The sequence below is a fragment of the Labeo rohita genome, chromosome 4 (genome assembly GCF_022985175.1).
Source record: "Labeo rohita strain BAU-BD-2019 chromosome 4, IGBB_LRoh.1.0, whole genome shotgun sequence".
Taxonomy (NCBI): domain Eukaryota; kingdom Metazoa; phylum Chordata; class Actinopteri; order Cypriniformes; family Cyprinidae; genus Labeo; species Labeo rohita.
The window spans coordinates 42222228-42241945 of NC_066872.1; the positions used below are offsets into that span (position 1 = coordinate 42222228).

General features: G+C 34.8%; 5 protein-coding genes across 7 annotated transcripts in view; 1 reads left to right on the plus strand and 4 right to left on the minus strand.

The window, feature by feature from the left end:
- utp20 (UTP20 small subunit processome component) overlaps positions 1–5840 on the minus strand; it is a 29048-nt gene extending 23208 nt beyond the window's left edge. Inside the window, exons 1-13 of the mRNA XM_051107608.1 lie at positions 5675–5840; positions 5355–5435; positions 5170–5236; positions 4560–4692; positions 4301–4489; positions 4074–4155; positions 3854–3991; positions 3622–3777; positions 2176–2322; positions 1946–2080; positions 1788–1865; positions 1525–1703; positions 1292–1426 (exon numbers count right to left, since the gene is read on the minus strand). Coding sequence (XP_050963565.1) covers positions 1292–1426; positions 1525–1703; positions 1788–1865; positions 1946–2080; positions 2176–2322; positions 3622–3777; positions 3854–3991; positions 4074–4155; positions 4301–4489; positions 4560–4692; positions 5170–5236; positions 5355–5435; positions 5675–5725 — 1571 coding nt within the window. The 5' untranslated portion in view covers positions 5726–5840. The remainder of the gene's footprint in view (positions 1–1291; positions 1427–1524; positions 1704–1787; positions 1866–1945; positions 2081–2175; positions 2323–3621; positions 3778–3853; positions 3992–4073; positions 4156–4300; positions 4490–4559; positions 4693–5169; positions 5237–5354; positions 5436–5674) is intronic.
- Positions 5841–7083: 1243 nt separating this feature from the next.
- Positions 7084–11780, plus strand: slc5a8 (solute carrier family 5 member 8). The gene is made up of 13 exons (XM_051107015.1): positions 7084–7336; positions 7502–7567; positions 7647–7698; positions 8097–8164; positions 8826–8980; positions 9381–9521; positions 9615–9744; positions 9860–9948; positions 10476–10585; positions 10670–10737; positions 10820–10906; positions 11366–11538; positions 11607–11780. The coding sequence occupies exons 1-13, from the start codon at positions 7139–7141 to the stop codon at positions 11731–11733; spliced, it is 1464 nt and encodes a 487-aa protein (XP_050962972.1). The 5' UTR covers positions 7084–7138; the 3' UTR covers positions 11734–11780.
- Positions 11781–11917: 137 nt separating this feature from the next.
- On the minus strand, positions 11918–13110 carry lyrm5a (LYR motif containing 5a). Of its 2 annotated transcripts, none has more exons than XM_051107016.1 (3): positions 13045–13110; positions 12709–12792; positions 11918–12515 (listed from the first exon to the last, which is right to left on the minus strand). In XM_051107016.1, exons 2-3 carry the CDS (start codon positions 12751–12753, stop codon positions 12303–12305), a joined length of 258 nt encoding a protein of 85 aa, XP_050962973.1. In that variant the 5' UTR covers positions 12754–12792; positions 13045–13110; the 3' UTR covers positions 11918–12302. The 2 variants fall into 2 exon arrangements, with proteins under 2 accessions (XP_050962973.1, XP_050962974.1); XM_051107017.1 differs by having other exon boundaries at positions 13049–13093.
- Positions 13111–13287: 177 nt separating this feature from the next.
- usp18 (ubiquitin specific peptidase 18) lies at positions 13288–16881 on the minus strand. Of its 2 annotated transcripts, none has more exons than XM_051107064.1 (11): positions 16789–16881; positions 16593–16713; positions 16349–16442; positions 15725–15861; positions 15565–15644; positions 15319–15453; positions 14924–15019; positions 14134–14283; positions 13900–14052; positions 13736–13785; positions 13288–13604 (listed from the first exon to the last, which is right to left on the minus strand). In XM_051107064.1, the coding sequence occupies exons 2-11, from the start codon at positions 16660–16662 to the stop codon at positions 13550–13552; spliced, it is 1020 nt and encodes a 339-aa protein (XP_050963021.1). In that variant the 5' UTR covers positions 16663–16713; positions 16789–16881; the 3' UTR covers positions 13288–13549. The 2 variants fall into 2 exon arrangements, with proteins under 2 accessions (XP_050963021.1, XP_050963020.1); XM_051107063.1 differs by having other exon boundaries at positions 16349–16445.
- Positions 16882–17891: 1010 nt separating this feature from the next.
- pex26 (peroxisomal biogenesis factor 26) lies at positions 17892–19605 on the minus strand. Its single transcript, XM_051107085.1, has 5 exons — positions 19221–19605; positions 18987–19133; positions 18583–18905; positions 18342–18488; positions 17892–18257 (listed from the first exon to the last, which is right to left on the minus strand). The coding sequence occupies exons 1-5, from the start codon at positions 19424–19426 to the stop codon at positions 18154–18156; spliced, it is 927 nt and encodes a 308-aa protein (XP_050963042.1). The 5' UTR covers positions 19427–19605; the 3' UTR covers positions 17892–18153.
- Between the last annotated feature and the right edge of the window lie 113 nt (positions 19606–19718).

A 19718-nucleotide genomic window follows, 5' to 3' on the forward strand; every position in this document is an offset into this window, starting at 1 on the left:
CCTGTCAATTATTCAGATTTTTTTTTTTTTGGTAGTAATAAAATAGACCTAAGTGAACAGTAGCCTTTAAAATGACTTAACATACATATATAATAGCAATGAGGCAATAATAATTAGTTCAAAAAAAGTATCAAAAGCAAGTAATCATATAGTTTTATTGAACAAAACTGTTAAATTACATAATGCATTATAAACAGTAGAGCTAATGTACATTATGCATTACAACAAATGCCTGCAGAAGACTGTTTTTACACTTTACTGTGCGATTTAATCCTTGTTTAATATTTACTCAACAACATTTAATTTAAATGTCCACTTAATCTTTAATTTTTGCCCATTTCTTATGATAGAAAAGCTATAGCCACTGTAATTTCTTAAATATGTGGACAACAAAACATGTAAACTCAGAGTGACGGTTTAAACTTTAGCGTAGGTTTTGCTCCCAGATGAACGTTATAATAAACCCTAACTCACAACAACATGCAGAGATGGGGTTTGAGACACTCAGCACATGTAAATGATAACAGTTTGCGTAAGTTAGCAGCATTTACTGTGATGGGAGCCGCTCTACGTACTTAACCTGCACGCATGTAAATAATTAAAGCACAGATATTTATTTAATCCTTGCATTTGTGAATTCTTAACAGCATTATGCTTTATTATAATTTTTAAATGGGTTTAACATGTGGAATTCCACTTCCTCAACACGGGCAAAACGAAATCGAGGATTTTTTAAAATCGAATAAAAAGAATCCAGGACTCGTTGCAGCCCTAATTTGAATACTGTTAATTATTTTTTTATTACAGTAAAACTGCTTTGAAACCATCTGTATTCTATAGCACTACATAAATAAATGTGACCTCACTTAAAGTAATGAATGTTATTAAAAATATCATATTTTTTAAAAATATTATATTTTCATGATACAATATGGGATTATATTAAAATACTGATCAGCTGAGGATGCAAAAGAATATAAAACTCATTCATGCAATATGCTATTTAACAAATAAATCACCCAAAAATGAAATACATTATTTATTCTCACTCAAGTTGTTCCAAACCTTTCAAAGTTTCTTTCTTCTGTTGAACACAAAAGAGGATATTTGGAAGAATGCTGGAAACCAAACAGCTGACGGTAGCCATAGTATTTTTTCCACACTATGGAAGTGAATGGCTACCGGCAACTGTTTGGAACAATTTGAGGGTGAGTAAATGATAACAGAATTTTCATTTTAGAGTGAACAATCCCTTTAACACCCATAAGATTGTAGGTAATTAATTGTTTACCTGACATGTGGAAGGAGCACTAGTGCAGCCCAAGGATGGGAAAGATCAGAGAGTGCCTGACCAGCAGGGATGTCTATGAGAGAAAGAATCTGCTGGGGAACAGAGATCGACTGGTCTCCTTCAGGTCCTGTTGACCTAAAAACAGAATTTGGGATTTTTATGCATGTCTATAAAGTATTTTAATTCAAAGCATTGTTTTGTTTTATTGACTTTTTTTTTTTTCCAGCTCTTACCTGACAGTCTGTCCAGTGAAGACCAGTGGGTACTTCTCAAAAGCCATGGAGCCGTCAGTCGGGGGCGGAGCTTTGGACAGAATCAGACCAACCAGAAGCTCCAAAACCAGCTGCTGGTTTACAGAGTCCTCTGTGCAGAAAAGCTGCTCGAGATACTGCAGCAAACTGGGCAAGAACAACTAGAGAAACACAAGGGAGCATTAAAAGAGTTAAAGAAATTGATCTTAAAGATCGCAATATTACTGAAGATTGCTTATACTGACCTGCTCAAACTGTTTCATGTTAAACATCTCTTTGGTAAATGACAATATGAGGTCTCGGTCCATGCCGCTATTGAAGACCTGCATAAGGGATCGGAAAGGAAATAAGGTCAACAGGAAATTAGACTGGACATATGTTTGTTTATGCACATTAAACAAACCTTTTTCACCAGTTCGTGGATGCTGCTGGCAGGTAGTGACAGATTCTCCGCCATCAACACAGCTGTGACTATTTGTAAAAGCAGCCTGTGGCAGGAGTAGGACAGTCCTGGTGCCTGAAGTAGCTGAATAAGTGTCTAAATATAACAAAAAGGAGGAAAACGTTGTAAGAGATGCAACAGAACTCAAGAAGAACACAATTTTTAAATGCTACAGAAACACAGTCACGCACCTCACAAACAGATTGTGGTTTTGTGATCTTTGCTCCTTTGCGATGCTCCACAAGTGTGTGGTAGATGTACAGAATCCTCTCCAGGTGCTCATTAGCTTGATCAGCATTGCTCGTCTCTAACTTTCCAAGAACTTCTTTCAGAGAGTCCTGCAAACCAAAATAAACAAACAAATTAATATGAAACATACATATGTATATATAACATTGACACAGGGGTTTTTTTTTTGGACCAGTCTGGATTGTTCATTGTTTTGTTTGGAAACCTATTCCCTGGAACAAAAAAGATTTAAAATACTTTATAGAAAAAAAAATCCAAATATAAGTATTTAAAACGTAGTTATATATATATAAACTGCTGTACAAAAGCTTGGTAAGATTTTTAATGTTTTTTAAAGAAGTCTTTTCTGCTCATCAAGGCTGCATTTATTTGATTAAAAATACAGAAAAAAAACTGTAATATTGCGAAATATTACTGCAGTTTAAAAAGTTAAAATCATTCTAATATGCTGATTTATTACCAGTGTTGAAAACAGTTGTGCTGCTTATTTTTTTGGAACCAAAGATACTTTTTGCAGGATTCTTTAATGAATAAAACATTTAAAAGAACAGCATTTATTTAAAATAGAATTTTTTTTTATTTTTTTGTAGTATAATACACTAACATTCAAATGTTTGTGGTCAGTACATTTTTTCTGTCTTATTTATTGTTTGAAAAAAATTAATACTTTTATTCAGCAAGGATGTGTTAAATTGATCAAAAGCGATAGTAAAGGCTTATATTGTTAGAAAAGATTTCTATTTTTAAAAAAATCAGTTCTTTTTAACTTTTCATTCATCGAAAAATCCTGAAAAAAGAAATACAGGTTCCAGAAAAATATTAAGCAACACAACTGTTCCCAACACTAAGAATAAATTAGCATATTATAATGATTTCTGAAGAATCACGTGACACTGAAGATAAAAATTCAGCTTTGAATTACAGAAATAAATTATATTTTAAAGTATATCAAAAACAGAAAACTCTTATTTTAAACTGCAATAATATTTGATAACATGACCTTTTTCCCTGTATTTTTTATCAAATAAATGGAACTTTGATGAGCATAAGAGACTTTAAAAACTAAATCCTAAACTTTTGAACAGCAGTGTATATACACACATACAATTATATATATATATATTATATATCTACACACATACAATTATTTTACATAAAATAAGCATTTGTTTATTTCAGCTATTTCTTTGCATATCATTTGCAATTATTAAAAGTATAAACACCACCTGATTAATCCATCAGGCTAAGGTATTTATCTATTAAAAGATGTTACTATTGCATGTATTTTAACACGACTGAAAGAGTGCATTAAAAATTTATAATGATAGCAAAGTCAATACTTTGCAACATGTTAGACATGCTTCATTTTAAAAACTTATACTTCTTACTTGTAAGGAGTCCCACAGAACCAACAGGTGTTCTTTCTCAACATAGTTGGCTGAAGACTCAGCCATATGATCCAGAGCTTCCTTAATTAAATCCCAAGGTAACTCAACGTCCTGATCAGCTGCTGGGCCAAGCTTCTTCAACACCATTGGAAGAGCCTGACAACAACAGTACTGTTAATTACTGACACACTTAATAGTGTGATATGTTTGGTTTTGAGTGATGTGATCTCACCTTAGTGGCACAGGAGTGGAACATGTTACGGACTCCTCGACACATCTCAAAGATCAGCTGACCTGCTCCTTTGGCCTTCTGAGGGCTCTCAGACAGGTTGGAGAACATGAATGTGAAGAGCGCATCATAATCGGGCACCTGTGGGACATGAGACAGACACGTTAGCTTTAGCAACAACACAGAAGACATGGTGAAAAAACCTGAGATGTTAAAAACTCACCTTTCTCATCAAGAAAGAGAAGCTCTCGGCAGCAAAGTTGCGGATGTGTTCCTTCTTGTGCGCCAGGAGTTTACTGTAAATACTGATTTAGAAAAGCAAAAGAGTGAGAAATTATACATTATAATTCTATGGAAGCTTATATCTATAATTGTGAGTTTTTATCTTAGAATCTTGCCTATTTTTCTTGCAATTCTGCATGAAAAGTAATCTTATCTGGTACTTCTCACCTGTATATTTTGTCCATATCCTTCACCATCATCCTCCACAGGTATTTGTACAGGTATGACAGACACGTGAAGGCCCATTCCAACACCTCAGTGTCTTGTGTTTCCAAAATAGACGTGATGATGCTGAAGAAGTCACTGAAGTGAGGGTAAAAGTCCATCTGGAGATCACGAGCCAGCTGAACTACAAGACTGAAAGTAATAGTGAGGTTAACATATCATCTGCCTGTTTATTACAAAGAAAAAACTAAAAGGAACTCACTCTAGAAGAGGCTGGTAAGCCATGCTGTTCATCACTGACAGGTGGGTCTTCAGACTGTCCACAATAGTGTTTTGGTGAAACACAAGCATGTTGAAAGACTGACTTTTGCTTGACACCTCTTGAAAAAACTTCTCTGTAAAAACGGATGATTGGATTAATATTTAAAGTTTTATTTGTTTGTAATATAATTTCCAGTTTTATTTTAGTATTCTTTTATTATTAGTAATATATTATTTTATTAATAAGCATTATATTTATTTATTATATAAATCCACACACACATACATATATTATTATTATTATTATTATTTATATATAATTTTTACTAATTATTATTCCAGTGTCTGTTATTTTAGCACAAAATCTGAATAAAAATGATAAATGTTTTTAGCAACAAAATAAATGAAATAAAATGTGTTTACTTTTTTATATTTTATTTCTGCTGATGTTTAGGTAATTGAAATGTGTGGGTTTTTTTTAAGATTTTCGTTAATGATTACAACCCTGACAGAGAGTGACAATATACAAGATGTAAAAACCACAAAATAAATTTACAGTACGTACAATATCCTCATAAAACATGATATCCAACACAAAACATGGTACTTACTGAAGTTTTCTGTCAAATTTAAGTCCTTCCATTTTAACAGGGCTTCGTAAAAATAGGTTTCTACCTCCTGAGAAAATAAAGCAGTATAATTCACTATATACACACTATTAATAACAACACAACGTTGCTTATAATAGTTAAGCTGTCTGATATAAATAAAACTAAGTGATCTTCAAGACTCATACCTCTGCATAACTTCCAGTCCTGTCAATGCGATGAATGACATCAATATTTACTTTTGCGAGCCTCTCAGAAAACGTGACAAACTGGAAAATAAAGGTGAAGGATACATCAGAAAACATTATAACTGGAAACTTATTTCCATTAAACTACCGGACGGACAGATTCAACTTCATAAATTAAACGTTTTAAAATTGAAATTATATATATGTAATACGTAAAACGCATTTCGCTTCGTTATGTATATGAAATAAAACATCATAATGTTTGTCAGATGTATAAACACGAGCAGCATTTTCAAGCATGCGTTGCTCTGTAAACTTACGCGGTATGTGTTTTCTGATTTATGAGATTGGGGCTTGACTTTGAGCTTCATTTTGATGTATTATAAGTCCACCAAATACAAAAATTTTGTATATCCCGTAATTTAAAAGTTAAGACGCGTTATCAATTGCGGTGAAATTGTTGATACACATGCCGTGTCAGGAGGACGCCATCTTGAATGACGCATTATGGGTAAAGAGGAGCGTTTTACTGTATTTCAAAATAAAAGTCGTCATTGGAAATAAAGTTTAACTTTAGTCTAGGTTTTTTTGTGCATAACAAGGGTTTTAAAATTATTCTTAGAATATATATACACACACACACACACACACACATATATATATATATATATATATATATATATATATATATATATATATATATATATTTTACATATATTTTTAGATTATATATATAATCTAAAAATATATGTAAATTATAACATTTTCTTATATTATATATATATATATATATATATATATATATATATATATATATATATATATAATAAAAATATATTTGAGTATATATAAATATAAAAATATAAAAATACAATACGGAAATATTATTTAAATAAAATTTTAAATAAATAAAGTTGATTATATATAAACATTCTGCTATATGTAATATATAACAGATATATATATATATATATATATAAATATATATATATATATATATATATATATATATATATATATAACATATATATATATATATATATATATATATATATATATATATATATATCTGAAGATTACATTTAATAGTACATGATATTATTTTCTGACATTTTCTAATTGTATTATTCATAACCCTGTTTATTTTATGCAAAACATTATCTCCAGATATCCCAGTTTTTCTCTAGTACTAAAAATAATAATTAAACCTATAAATATACATACAAAGATTAGTAATATTGGGAGGTTAATAACATTAGGCACCTTCTGTTATTAATAGGGAGTAAATTCTCTGTATCTCACACACAAGAATAAACACATTATCTGATAACTAGAAGGGGGAAAAAACTGCAGTCCAACTGCAACAAGCAAGGAGGAATGAATGTGATAGGGGCGGGATGATGACAAGCCAGCAGCTCCAGGAACAATCACAGTCCATGAGCTGAAATAGCAGTGAGTAACTTTGGCAGAGACTCTCTAACTGACCTCAGAGCAAGCATCTCTTTCCGTCATGTTACAATCTCTGACCCAACAGTCAGCTTTCAATGAGTAATTCCTGATGCTTACTGATAATATTTTGCAAACCTTGTTTCCTTGTAAAATCAAGAGACCCTGTTAAAGAAGTTCATATGTGCACCAGGATGTCAAGTGCAGCGTCCTTCAGTGTGTGGGACTATGTGGTCTTCACCTTAATGCTGCTCATCTCAGCAGGTATCGGGGTTTACTACGCCTTCGCCGGAGGAGGTCAGAGCAGCTCCGCAGACTTTTTGGTGGGTGGACGGAGTATGACAGCGGTGCCGGTGGCTCTGTCCCTGACAGCCAGCTTTATGTCAGCCATCACCGTTCTGGGGACCCCGGTGGAGGTGTATCAGTATGGAGCCATTTTCATCCTCATCTGCTTTTCTTATGTTCTCATGGTGGCTGTGAGCTCTGAGATTTTCCTGCCCATCTTCTACAGACTGGGAATAACCAGCACCTATGAGGTGAGATGACAAGAAAAAATTAAATTTGGGGAAAAAAAAATATTTAAATGGTAATCTAAACTAAAATAGTGAGTTTATTGAGGTAGAATATATTAATGATGTTTCAAATGTTTCAAGAATGCATTGATTCTGCAAGATAAATTACATGTTTTCCTTTGTTTGCAGTATCTAGAGATGCGTTACAATAAAGTAATTCGACTATTTGGGACAGTCCTGTTTATCATACAGACAGTGAGTGATTTCTTGCTATTATTAGTCTAATTAAATAACACAGTGAATTCAATATACTATTTTCCACTTTTGTTCTCAGGTGTTATACACAGGTCTGGTTATTTATGCTCCAGCTTTGGCTTTAAACCAAGGTATGATTTTTTGCGCTTCTTCCATTACAAACAATTCTAGAATCTTGAAGTAAAAGTTTCTACTTTGCTTCCTTTACTTCTTAAAAATAAACGTTCCGAAATGGAATTTTCACAGCAATGGAATCTTTCAGTGAACAGTTCTTAACAGAACCATTTATTTTTAACATTTTAATACTCTAAAGAACTTTTTTCCACTATAAAGAACCTTTTGAGAAATGGAAAGGTTCCATGGATGTTAAAGGTTCTTCTTGGAACTATCGGTGACAGTAAAGAACCTTTATTTTTAAGTGTGTAAGTGAAACAGCTTTACTTGTGAAGTGTATGGTGTAACAAGTGTGCTTGATAGTGCACAGCGCTGTCTGCTCAAGTGAATTCTCTCCCTTCTTTCCACTTCTCAGTCACAGGTGTAGATCTCTGGGGTGCCGTCATATCGACTGGAGTGGTTTGCACTCTATACTGCACATTAGTAAGTTAAAAAGACAGTAGTTTTATATTAGTATCACTACAGATAGTAGATACTAAAAATGTAATTAAAAAAAAAATGTTTTCATTAAAATTTTGAATTTATATATTTAGATTCTATTTTATATTTATTCTATTTTGAATATATATTTGTTCTTATTATATATATGTATATATATTATTTTACATTTCCCCCCCATTTTCATTTTAATTAAAGTTTTTTCTTTCATTTTCCACTTTTACTACTTTTATTGTAAGTCTGTATAGTTATTACACATTTTATTTCAGTTGACCTTTTATTTTAGTTGACTGACAATATGCAAGATGCACAGAGCACATAAATTCACAGTATGTACAATATTTTTTTAGAGTTAAAACATACTACTACTATTATTAATAATAATAATTATTATTATTATTATTAATAATAACATCAGAGAAACATGAGTAAGCAAATATGTTGTTAAATCATTTGAATATCAACTTAAAATCTCTGAAGATGGTACTACAAATAAATATTTTAAGTCTAAGGTGTTCAGATGACAAAAAAGTTTTAGAATTCCGGTTATATTAAATTAAACTTGTTAGAATTGGCATTTTATGTTTTCATAATGTATATTTATTAAAAATGTGCATTTTAAAGAACTGTCCCTTTACCATGGCAGGGCGGTCTGAAGGCAGTGGTGTGGACGGATGTGTTCCAGGTGGGCATCATGTTGGCCGGGCTCTTGGCTGTCATTATCCAATCAGTGCTGCTGCAGGGCGGATTCAACACTATCATCAGTGACTCCGCCCAGGGCGGGCGGCTCAACCTATGGGAGTGAGTTATGACATGACTGACAGGTACAGGAATGCATAATTAAAAGGATAGTCCAGAGAAAGATGAAAATACTGTCATCATTTACTCACCCTCATGTCATTCCAATCCCGTATGACTTTTGTTCTTGTGCAGAACACATGAGATGATAATATGAAGAATGTTAACAATGATACAGTTTCGGCTCTCATTGACTTAAGTTTCATCATCAGAATATATAATGGAAGTAAATGGGAACCGAAAATGCTCGGTTACCAGCGTTCAAAATATGTTTCTTTGTCTTCAGAAGCTTGTACAGGTTTGGAAAAACATGAGGTTGCATAAATAATACAGAATTTTCATTTTTGCATGGACTGTCCATTTAAACGCTTACCTTTCTCATGCTGTCATCTGACCCTCTCAGCTTCGATCCAAACCCTCTGAGGAGACACACTTTCTGGAGCATCACAGTGGGAGGGACGTTCCTCTGGACCAGCGTCTATGGTATCAATCAAGCTCAGGTGCAAAGATACATATCATGCAAGTCCCTCTTCCATGCCAAAATGTGAGCATTGCACAAATCATAAAACCCAAATGCTCACTTAAAGAAATGCAATATGTATCTGAACTACTTTTCTCTGTGTTTGTCTCTATCCAGGGCTTTATACATTAACTTAGTGTCTCTCTGGGCAGTAGCAATATGCTCAGTATTTAGTGGCTTATGTCTATATTCTGTTTATAAGAGCTGTGATCCATGGACAGCAAGGAAAGTGTCTGCTCTGGATCAGGTACAAACCACAACAATGCATGTCAAATGCAATAAAAATAACTGCGTGTGCATATTAATGAGATTTATATGACGTTATCAATCCATTAATGTCTCTCTCTATAATATACAATAAGCTTATGCCATACCTAGTGTTGGACATCCTGAGAGAATATCCTGGTGTGCCAGGACTATTTGTGGCAGCAGCATACAGTGGCACATTAAGGTTTGTTCTCTATTAAGACCTAGAAAGTACATTTATCATTTACCCACCCTAATTTCATTCCAAATCCATGTGAATTTCTGTGGAACACAAAAGGAGATATTTAGCAGATTGCCCAAGCAGCTCTTTGTCACAATTAAAGCATGACTCAAAAAAGTACCATTGAACTACAACTCTTGTGCTACATCCCTAAGTCTAATATAAAATGTTCTGATAATGTTGTGAGAGAAGAGACAAAAAATTAAATGTAAAATCAGAAAATTATAGTTACATTATAGTTTCATTTGTCACTCTTTATTGGCATCTGTGGTTCCATAAAGAACCTTTAACATCCATGGAATTTTTCCATCGTATAGAAGGTTCTTTAGAATTTTTAAATGTTCTTCACATTAAAAAAATATTTTTTTTTAAGAACTGTTCACTGAAAGGTTCTTTGGGAACCTAAAACATGGAACGATATGTGAGTGAGTTAAAGACAAAATGTTCATACCACATATTTCAATATATTATATCATGTTTATAATTTACAGTACAGTCTCCTCCAGTGTAAATGCTTTGGCTGCAGTAACTATTGCAGATGTGATACGTCCATACCTCAATCTGTCAGAGAAGCAGCTGTCCTGGGCTTCAAAGGGCTTGAGTGAGTTAATATCTTCACTTAGAGCTCAATAATGCATAATCAGTGATTCTGCCTACTGAACTAGATGATATTCCCCAATCACAGGTTTGTTTTATGGTGCCGTGTGCATCGGAATGGCTGGTGTTGCATCTTTAATGGGAGGGATGCTACAGGTGGGTTACTGATTATTTAAGCGACATTATGGAATGAATGATGGAATAATCCTAATTTTACTATATGCTTGTTCCTTAACAGGCCGCTATTAGTATCGTAGGAGTGGTTGGCGGACCTCTACTGGGCCTTTTTTCTCTTGGCATCCTGTTTCCTTGTGCTAACGCAAAGGTTTGCATGAATAGATTTTAACGTGCAATGAAAAATCCAAGATGTAGATGAGTGTGTTTGTTCATCAGTACAGATTCTGAGAATTTACAGTAGCATTGCATCACTTGCTCACCAATGGATCCTCTGCAGTGAATGGGTGCCGTCAGAATGAGAGTCCAAACAGCTGATTAAAAACATCACAATAATCCACAAGTAATTTAATCTTTATTTTTTATTTATACATACACCCGGCTTTTCATTTTACAAGACAGACTGAAGAAGTGGTGTGGATTACTTATGATGTCTTTATCTGCTGTTTGAACTCTCATTCTGACGGCACCCATTCACTCCAGAGTATCCACTGGTGAGCAAGATGTAATGCTCACCATGCTCACATTTACCCAAATCTGTTCTGATGAAGAAACAATCTCATCTGCATTTTTGATGGCCTAAATGCATTTAAAAGTGTGTCTGTTTTAGGGAGGTTTGGCAGGGCTGCTGTCTGGTTTGGCGCTGTCATTGTGGGTGTGTATTGGGGCACAGATTTACCCTCCACAACCCGAAAACAGCAGACCATTGCCTCTGGAGACACATGGCTGTAACATCTCAGGCAGCTCTAACTGGACTGCAAACACTGAAGAAAATCTAGAAAGGTAGGTTGCAAAAATCACTTGACGCAAAATCTAATGGCCGTTACATAACAGGATCTATATTTTAACAGGCCTTTCCTGGCTGATAACTGGTACTCGCTCTCATACCTGTACTTTGGCCCATTGGGGACTGTGACGGTCATCACCGTGGGTCTTATTGTCAGCATACTTTCAGGTATGAGACTTTCTGATATGTGAAGCACCCTGCTGACTTCGTTCAAAGTATCTGATGTTTTCTAAATTTGCCTCTAAGGTGGCAGACAGATGAAAGTGCAATCTGGGCTTATGCTGTCAAAAGACGACCTCACCTTCTACAAAGTCTACAGTGTACTTAAAGAAAAAGTGAGAATATTCTTTAATGCATATATATACACATATACATGTATAAGTGGACAGATATACTCACACTATTCCAATCACTTTTATCATTATTTGCACTTAAAGGTGTCCGGCAGTGCAGGAAAGTTTGACCTGGTACAGGAGCCAGAGAAATCCTTTGGGAAAACCAACTTTGCTTTCTGTGATGTAGAGTTATTTACACAAACACCTGCTTAGAACATCAAAAAACTGAAATGTCTTTAAATATACAAACATACATAAAAACATATACAATTAACAGTCAATTGTAGCTCTGACAAGGATGTAGAAGTACTAAAAATAAATGTTTATGTCCAAATCTGTTATAGTGCAACACATCAAATACAGACATTTCAAAAGATTCAACTTTTGACACATATACAGTCTGGCACTTGTGACAGAAACATCAGCTAATGTTCTGGTTCATAGTAGCGTTTCTTCATTGCTCTGTATTTCCTGAGGAAGTAAAGCGCCTCGAGTTCTTTGATCACAAACTCTCCACGGTCAACCAGCTTTTGGATTTTCTCAGGATCGGTGACATCTTTGTTCTTCATGAAAGCTGCTTTCAGACGCTCCCTGAAGTATGCAGTGCCTTTCGGATAGTCCCGTCCAAGATACAGAAGCTGTAGAAAAGAAATGCATAGATAGTCATCATTGCAATTTTACTTTTTTTTGTTGTTGTTGTTGTTTGTTTTGTTTATTTTGTGACACTGCTGCCAATGTTGTCTAATAAAGGATGACAAAGTATTACTGGACAATATTTCATAAGAAAATATCAGAGGAAAAAATAAAGAGAAAGTTGAAAATAATGCTTACATTTTTGTACAATCTTATAACTTCTCCTCTCAGTGGATTACTCATTTTAATGTCTCTCTTTTTATCCCGTGGCAAAGAATAAACCTAAAACAAACAGAGAACAAACAATAATGCACGACAGTGTATTGCCTATTATTATATTCAATAGCATGCAACACTCAATTAACAAAAATATGGACTGAAATTCTCCTTGAGCATAATTCTCCTTATATTGTATCGTTATGTTTTATACTTTTATACTCAGGCGCTAAAAGCCGATTTATTGAAGGTTTAAAGTAATCTTCAGCTGGGTACTAAAGTCTTATAGAAACATGATTTATGACAACATTTACTCACCTACAAGATCATAACAGAGGAGTTTATCAGGACGTGCGGGGGAAGTGCCATGATATGGATGTTTTTCAAAATAAAAGTCATTTAGCGCGATAGCCTCTCAAAATAAAAGCCGGGTTGCCGCTTTGCCGTTTTTCAAAATAAGAGTCTCCATGTAGCGTTGAAACAGCTTGAGAAAACATTGTATTTTCGCATAGTATTTTTATATTAGAGCTTTACAGCAAGAACTTGAGATCACAGACAACATATTTGAAAACATATTATTATTTTTATTTAACAATATCCATAAACTCCACAAAATATCCAATGGCAAAAATAACATAATCATATCCAAAATACAGTCCTATATAAACCCCAATCAACATGAAAAAATACAGATTTACATTTTTAAACACCTCTCTTCATAGGTATACCCAAAATATAAACAGAGTTTGGTCCTATTCTTGGAATATTCTCTGCAGTAACCATACAGTCTTCATCAAGCCGAGTGCTACTGTGTTCCCAACAGTTATCCAGATGAATCCAAGCTCTTCTTCCTGTACAGAAGCAAGTAGGCCGTGGCACTAAAACAGTATACACAATTATAATCAAAAACTGGAAGATGTTTTGGAATAAACACAGAGAATAAAGTAATTATAGGTCTGCATTTTCTGCACATGTTGCACAAGTGAAGAATTACTAATGTTTATCGTACCTAGAGCCACGGTATCCCATATATGTATTCTTCACATCTTCCCATGTGGCCTGAGATAAATAAATTAAATAATTACATATCAACTTCAGTTACATTGAGATCTCCATCTTAACTCAGTTTCAGATACTTCTACATAAACTTTAGATTAAATAAATCAGTCTTACTGTATGCACTTGGCTGTCATCAGCATAGCGCCACGACTGGTCCTGAGTCGAGTTGATATAAGCAGTGTAGTGACCAGACATGGAAGTTCCTATATGCACTATTACTGCATAGAGACTGTAATGCTCATCAGCCTTGAGACAATTAGATCCAGTCTAAAACAAGCACACAACAAATCAAGCATGACGCTATTATTATGACAGAGTTCTTTACTAAATAATATATACCAAACATACATTTTCTGATTGCCCTGCAGCAAAAATAGAAGTGCTGAATGTTTCAGGAAAAGCAACTTTGTCGTAGAGTTTCCTGGTGAAGCCATTGTTGTTTCTGAATCTTTTCAAGTGGACACACAGAATCGGAGGCAATGAGACAAGTTTCACTTCCTACATGACAGAAAAAAGATAATCAAAACAAGGAACTCACAATGCATTGCACTATGTGCCGAAATCAGGTTAAAATCTTACTTGAAACTCAACTCAGAAACGCAATTATGAAAGATTATAATGTTTTCACGATGCGCCATCAATTGGCGGCACTGAATGTAAACAATGCCACTGAAATAAACAAAACTTGAATATTTTGCTGATTAATGTTGCTGAAAATGGTCCTTTATTGTTATGTTTTCGGCTACACTAATCGTTGGACCGGGAAAAACATTTGGAGTACTATAGACTGCCAAAACTAATAACAAATCTAGGAGAAGAGTGCAGAAAACTGTCTAAGGAACAAAAGCTGTTTGTGGTTGGCCAAACTGAACCAGGATTTCCAGAGCAAGAATCTTGAAAACATTTGTTTGTTCTTATCTTTTTTGATTAAGTAGGTGAAATATTAGGCTAATATCTTAATTAATACTGCTTGTACATATCTTTACCACCTATTAACTTCAGTTTGTCAAAATATTGCACCCTTTCCTGCTTACTAAGCATTTCTCTATATGATTTAGCAGCTTCCACATAGTTTTTCCATGGTTTAGACATCAGAAATTAGCAGAAGATAATAGCCAGAATAACAAATGAAACACACATGAGTGGACGGCTGCTTTTCATCACACCGGTCACAGTAAAACTTATCACTGTCCACCAGCTTTTGTTGCTTGAAAAAAGAGTTGATGCAGCTTTCCTAAAGGACATAGGGAGGAAGAATGATATAAGATTTGTTCAGGATCATTTACACTACTAAATTAATGACTAAAAATGAATGTAAATTAAAAAATGTAACCAAATTGTTGCTGGTAGCCATTGACTTCCATGGCATTTTTATCCATACTATGAAAGTCAATGGCTACCAGCAACTGTTTGACCACCAACATTCTACAGAACATCTTCTTTTGTGTTCAACAGAAGTAAGAAACTAGAAAAACATGAGGGTGAGTAAATGATGACTTAAAGATATCATTGATGAATGTTTAATGTGCTTACTAGGGTGTTTTCTCCTTCACAGATCGCCAAAGGGAGGCTGAAAAGAGAGTTGGATATACGATGAATGTATGTGCATTCTGAACACATCACCTGGGTCTCCACCTTTATTTCATAGAGACTGCGGATTTCCTGAGCCTGAAAGAGTAAGACAAAGAGTTTAACATACAGAATTGATAATTCTCATTTACACTGAGACATAAATGTACATACTTAACTAAATCTGTGCACTGATTTTTAAAAACCCACCACAGCATCATCAGGCATCTGCTTCTGACTGAGATTGAGGATCATGTGAAATATTTCATCTGCATCCTGCTGAGAGAATCCTACAGCACAATGACAGAATGACACCAGTAAGCGACATTATTTCCACAAGTACAAGATTTTAGGGTGATATGACGCTTACGTCGGATGGCTTGACGATAGAGGCAGTTGAGGAAACCTTCGTGTGGAGCAGGATGCGATTTGTCCCTCATGGCTTCCAGGGCGTTCTTCAACTGCAGTGGGACATTCGTCTCATCAATCGCATCTGATGGACGCCATCTTTAAAGGAAAAGTTGACTCAAAATTGAAAATTTACAGAAACACAAAAGTTTGTTTCTTCATCTGAACAGATGTGGAGAAATTTAGCATTACGTCACTTGCTCACAAATGGATCCTCTGCAGTGAGTGGGTGCTGTCAGCATGAGTGTCCAAACAGCTGATAAAAACATCACAGGTAATCCACTCTAGTCCATCAGTTAATGTCTTGTGAAGTGAAAAGCTGTGTATTTATAAGAAACAATCCATCATTGTGACATTAACCGATGGACTGGAGTCGCATGGATTAATTGTGGATTATTGTGATGTTTTTATCAGCTGTTTGGACTCTCATTCTGACGGCACCCATTCAAATAAAGTAACGCTAAATGTTTCCACATCTGTTTAGATGAAGAAACAAACTCATCTTCATTTTGGCCAAAAAGTGAGTATTTTTCAACAAATTAGTTTGCAAGTGTGCAACTTATTCAAAAGATAATAGCATCTTTACTTGTTCAGTATGTCCAGAAGTTCAGTGGTAGCAGAAAAGGACTGAAGCAAAGCATTAACACAACAGGACAGACTGTAGTTTAAAAGTCCCCTCACTTCTGAAACACATCATAGATCATTATTAGTTCCAGCATTTCTGGGTAAACTTCAAAAAATGGTTTAAAAGACTGAAACGACAGTAGTTACAGTAGCAGTGTTTTTAATTAAAAATATGTGCTAAGATGTATTCAAGTTTCTTGACCTACCATAATCCACTGATAGAGAGCGGCTGTATACCACTAGTCGATAAGCCATTTTACTCCAAAACTTGCCCATCCACAAACAAATACGTCTGTAAACGCTTCTCGGTGTTGCATCTATGGAAACCTGTTGTTTTGACACAGTCACCATTAAACTCCGCATTGGTTATAGAAAATCAAACCAGGTTGACGAAATATTTACCCTCTTAAAGATACTTCAGCTCCCGTTTCACTCGTAGCATAACAAGCAGAGTTTCAGACAGACGTAAACAGAAACAGCTGATCTTACTTTCACTTTCAATTCACGCGTCAGTTTCACTCACACACACGAAACTTACACCCGTTTCAGAATAAATGTCTAGGTAACATTTTTATTAGTATTATTATTAACAACATTTAAGCATTTTTTTAAACCAATTGAAATACCAGGACACTCTAATACACGTTATATATAGACTATTTATATTTAATGTATACAAACCAATGCTATTTCAGTATCACTGACATTTTGTTAATCTTTTTAATTAGATTTAATTTTTAATTTTTTTCCGTAAGGCGTGGCCATTTGTAAATGTTATGTGTCTGGCTTCCGGTCTCATCCAGGTCCAGCTGATATTTTGTGCTTTAGTAAAGTTTTAGAAATCTTGTTGTGTTTTTGTCCTTTTTTATTATTTATTCATTAGGCTCAGTTTATGTAGTTTTAGTAATTTTAATATTTCACCTTGCCTTGGCAACTAGCTGAAATGAAACAATTATTTTAGTTAACATTTAAGTAACAAAAATTATTTTTTAAATGGGTTTAATTTAAGTTTATATCCCAGATAAAAACCTCTGATATTTTAGGCTGTATATTATTAATAAGAGTGCATTTTAAAAGGACATATGTGACCCTGGACCACAAAACCAGTCATAACGATCAGTTTTCTGAAATTGAGATCTGATACATCATCTGAAAGCTGAATAAATAAGCCTTCCATTGATGTATGGTTTGTTATGATAGCAAAACTATTATTAATCAAAAATTAAGTTTTGATATATTTACGGTAGGAAATTTTCAAAATATCTTCATGGAACATGATCTTAATATCCTAATGATTTACGATAATTTTGACCCATACAACGTATTGCTACAAATATACCCGTGTTACTTAAGGCTGGTTTTGTGGTCCAGGGTCACATATTAATAAAACTTGTTAATACAAGTCTTAACCCTAACTATTCAAAGTGATGTACAATAAATAGTTGTTAATATAACTTTCATACTGTGTCTGCAGCACAAGTCACATGAACTCATATATTCAAAAACATATTTACACATTTTTATTATATAATAAAATTACATTTGATCTGCATGAAACATTACCATCCATTGTAAATAGGTTATCAGTAGTTAGATATAATTAAATGATTAATTTATCTATAATGTAAATGCACTTAGAAGTAAATGCATTTACAGTTAAATGCACCAATTGGTGATGCTCATGGCAAATACCGGATATATAAAGCATTACAAATCTAGACAGCAACATTATTTCACAGTTAGTTCCAGGATTGCTCCATTTAAATTTTAACTCCGGGTGTTGGCTCTGTAATACGGTCCAAACATGGTGTTCCACGTCTGCTGAAGAAGTCCATGCAGGTGGAGTAGCCACGGGAAAGCTGAGGGAAGAGCTTGGAGCGAGGAAATGACAGTCAATCATTATCAAAGTCCTTATTAAGAATGCACTGCATAAAACTGTCAAGCTCATCTCGTACCTGGGTCTACACGGACGAGAAGAAGATATAGTAATATTAAAGCCAGAAAAACTCTGCGCAGAGAAATGGATCTGATTCTCACACTGGCTACTGAGAGACCTCGGTATAACAACCTCATTATGGAAGTGAGCCGCTGAGTCAGTTTATCTGTCAAATGCAAAAACACATCATTGCATCCTCCTCATCAATTATACAGTTTGAATCAAACAGCATGGCAATATTTGACTTAAAAGGAAGTCACCTTGTTTTGAAGCACTAGTTGTTTTCGCCTCAGCTACAGATTCAGGATTTGTATTGGATGACGTTGCATTTTTCTCATTCTGAATATCTACCAAACTTCGAGCTGCTTGTCTCTGTTCACTAGTGAAGGCCACCCGACCCACATCAGTCTCCAGCATCTCCAAAGCTTCAGTCGTGAGACCCATCGGCACCAGTACGTGGAGGAAATACAGCTCTGCTACAGTGCTGAACCCCGCCTGGCTCATGTTACCAGAGCAGTGCAGCCAATCACAGACTGCATCCTTCATCATGGCCCCTTCACCCACTTTTACATAGAGCAGAATGCTGTGAAAGAGTTTATATAGCATTAGAAATCATGTAGAAGTATTTCATGCAATCTGTGAGATTAAGGCAGAATCTTCTGACCACATTTGGATAATCTTGGCAGGTATCTTCTCAGTTTCTCCATACTGTTGCAAAACCCATGACAGAACTCCACGCCACTGATTGAGCTCCGCCAATGCCTGAATCCCCAGTATAGTCAAAGCTGCTTTCAGTTCTGCATACTTGAAGCTATAAATCAAGATTTAGCATGAGATTTGAGATTAATAACTGTAAATGCACTATATATTATATAATATTTAATATGTATAAACTCACCAGATGTCCTCCTGTTCTGCAGAAGAGCTCAAAGTCTCAAGTCCTTTCTCGCACGTATCAAGAGCTGCCTGAAAGTCTTTCTTTACCATTAAATATTCAACGGCAGCGTCCACCGGAGCGGTTAACGGACAAGCGGATGGGCTACTAAGCCGAACTGAGCCCGAACCACGACCGCCCGCCAGAGACACGGACGAACTGCTCCTCATAACGGACTGCTGTTGAGCCTTTAGAGCATTACAGACTTAATATGGGAAAAAAGAAACGATTTTGAATAATACAATATGAATTATCTATGTCATTAATACAGCTAAGACACTACACGTGGATCATATGCATTCTGTAAACAAAACCAGCTTCACGGCGCCACTTCCGCATTGGACGACGAGGAAAATACCCGACAAAATAAAAGTCCATCACGGAGAACGTAAAAATGGACAAAAAACGAGTAATAATAACAATAATGACATAAAAACATTTTATAGATATTTATTTATATCG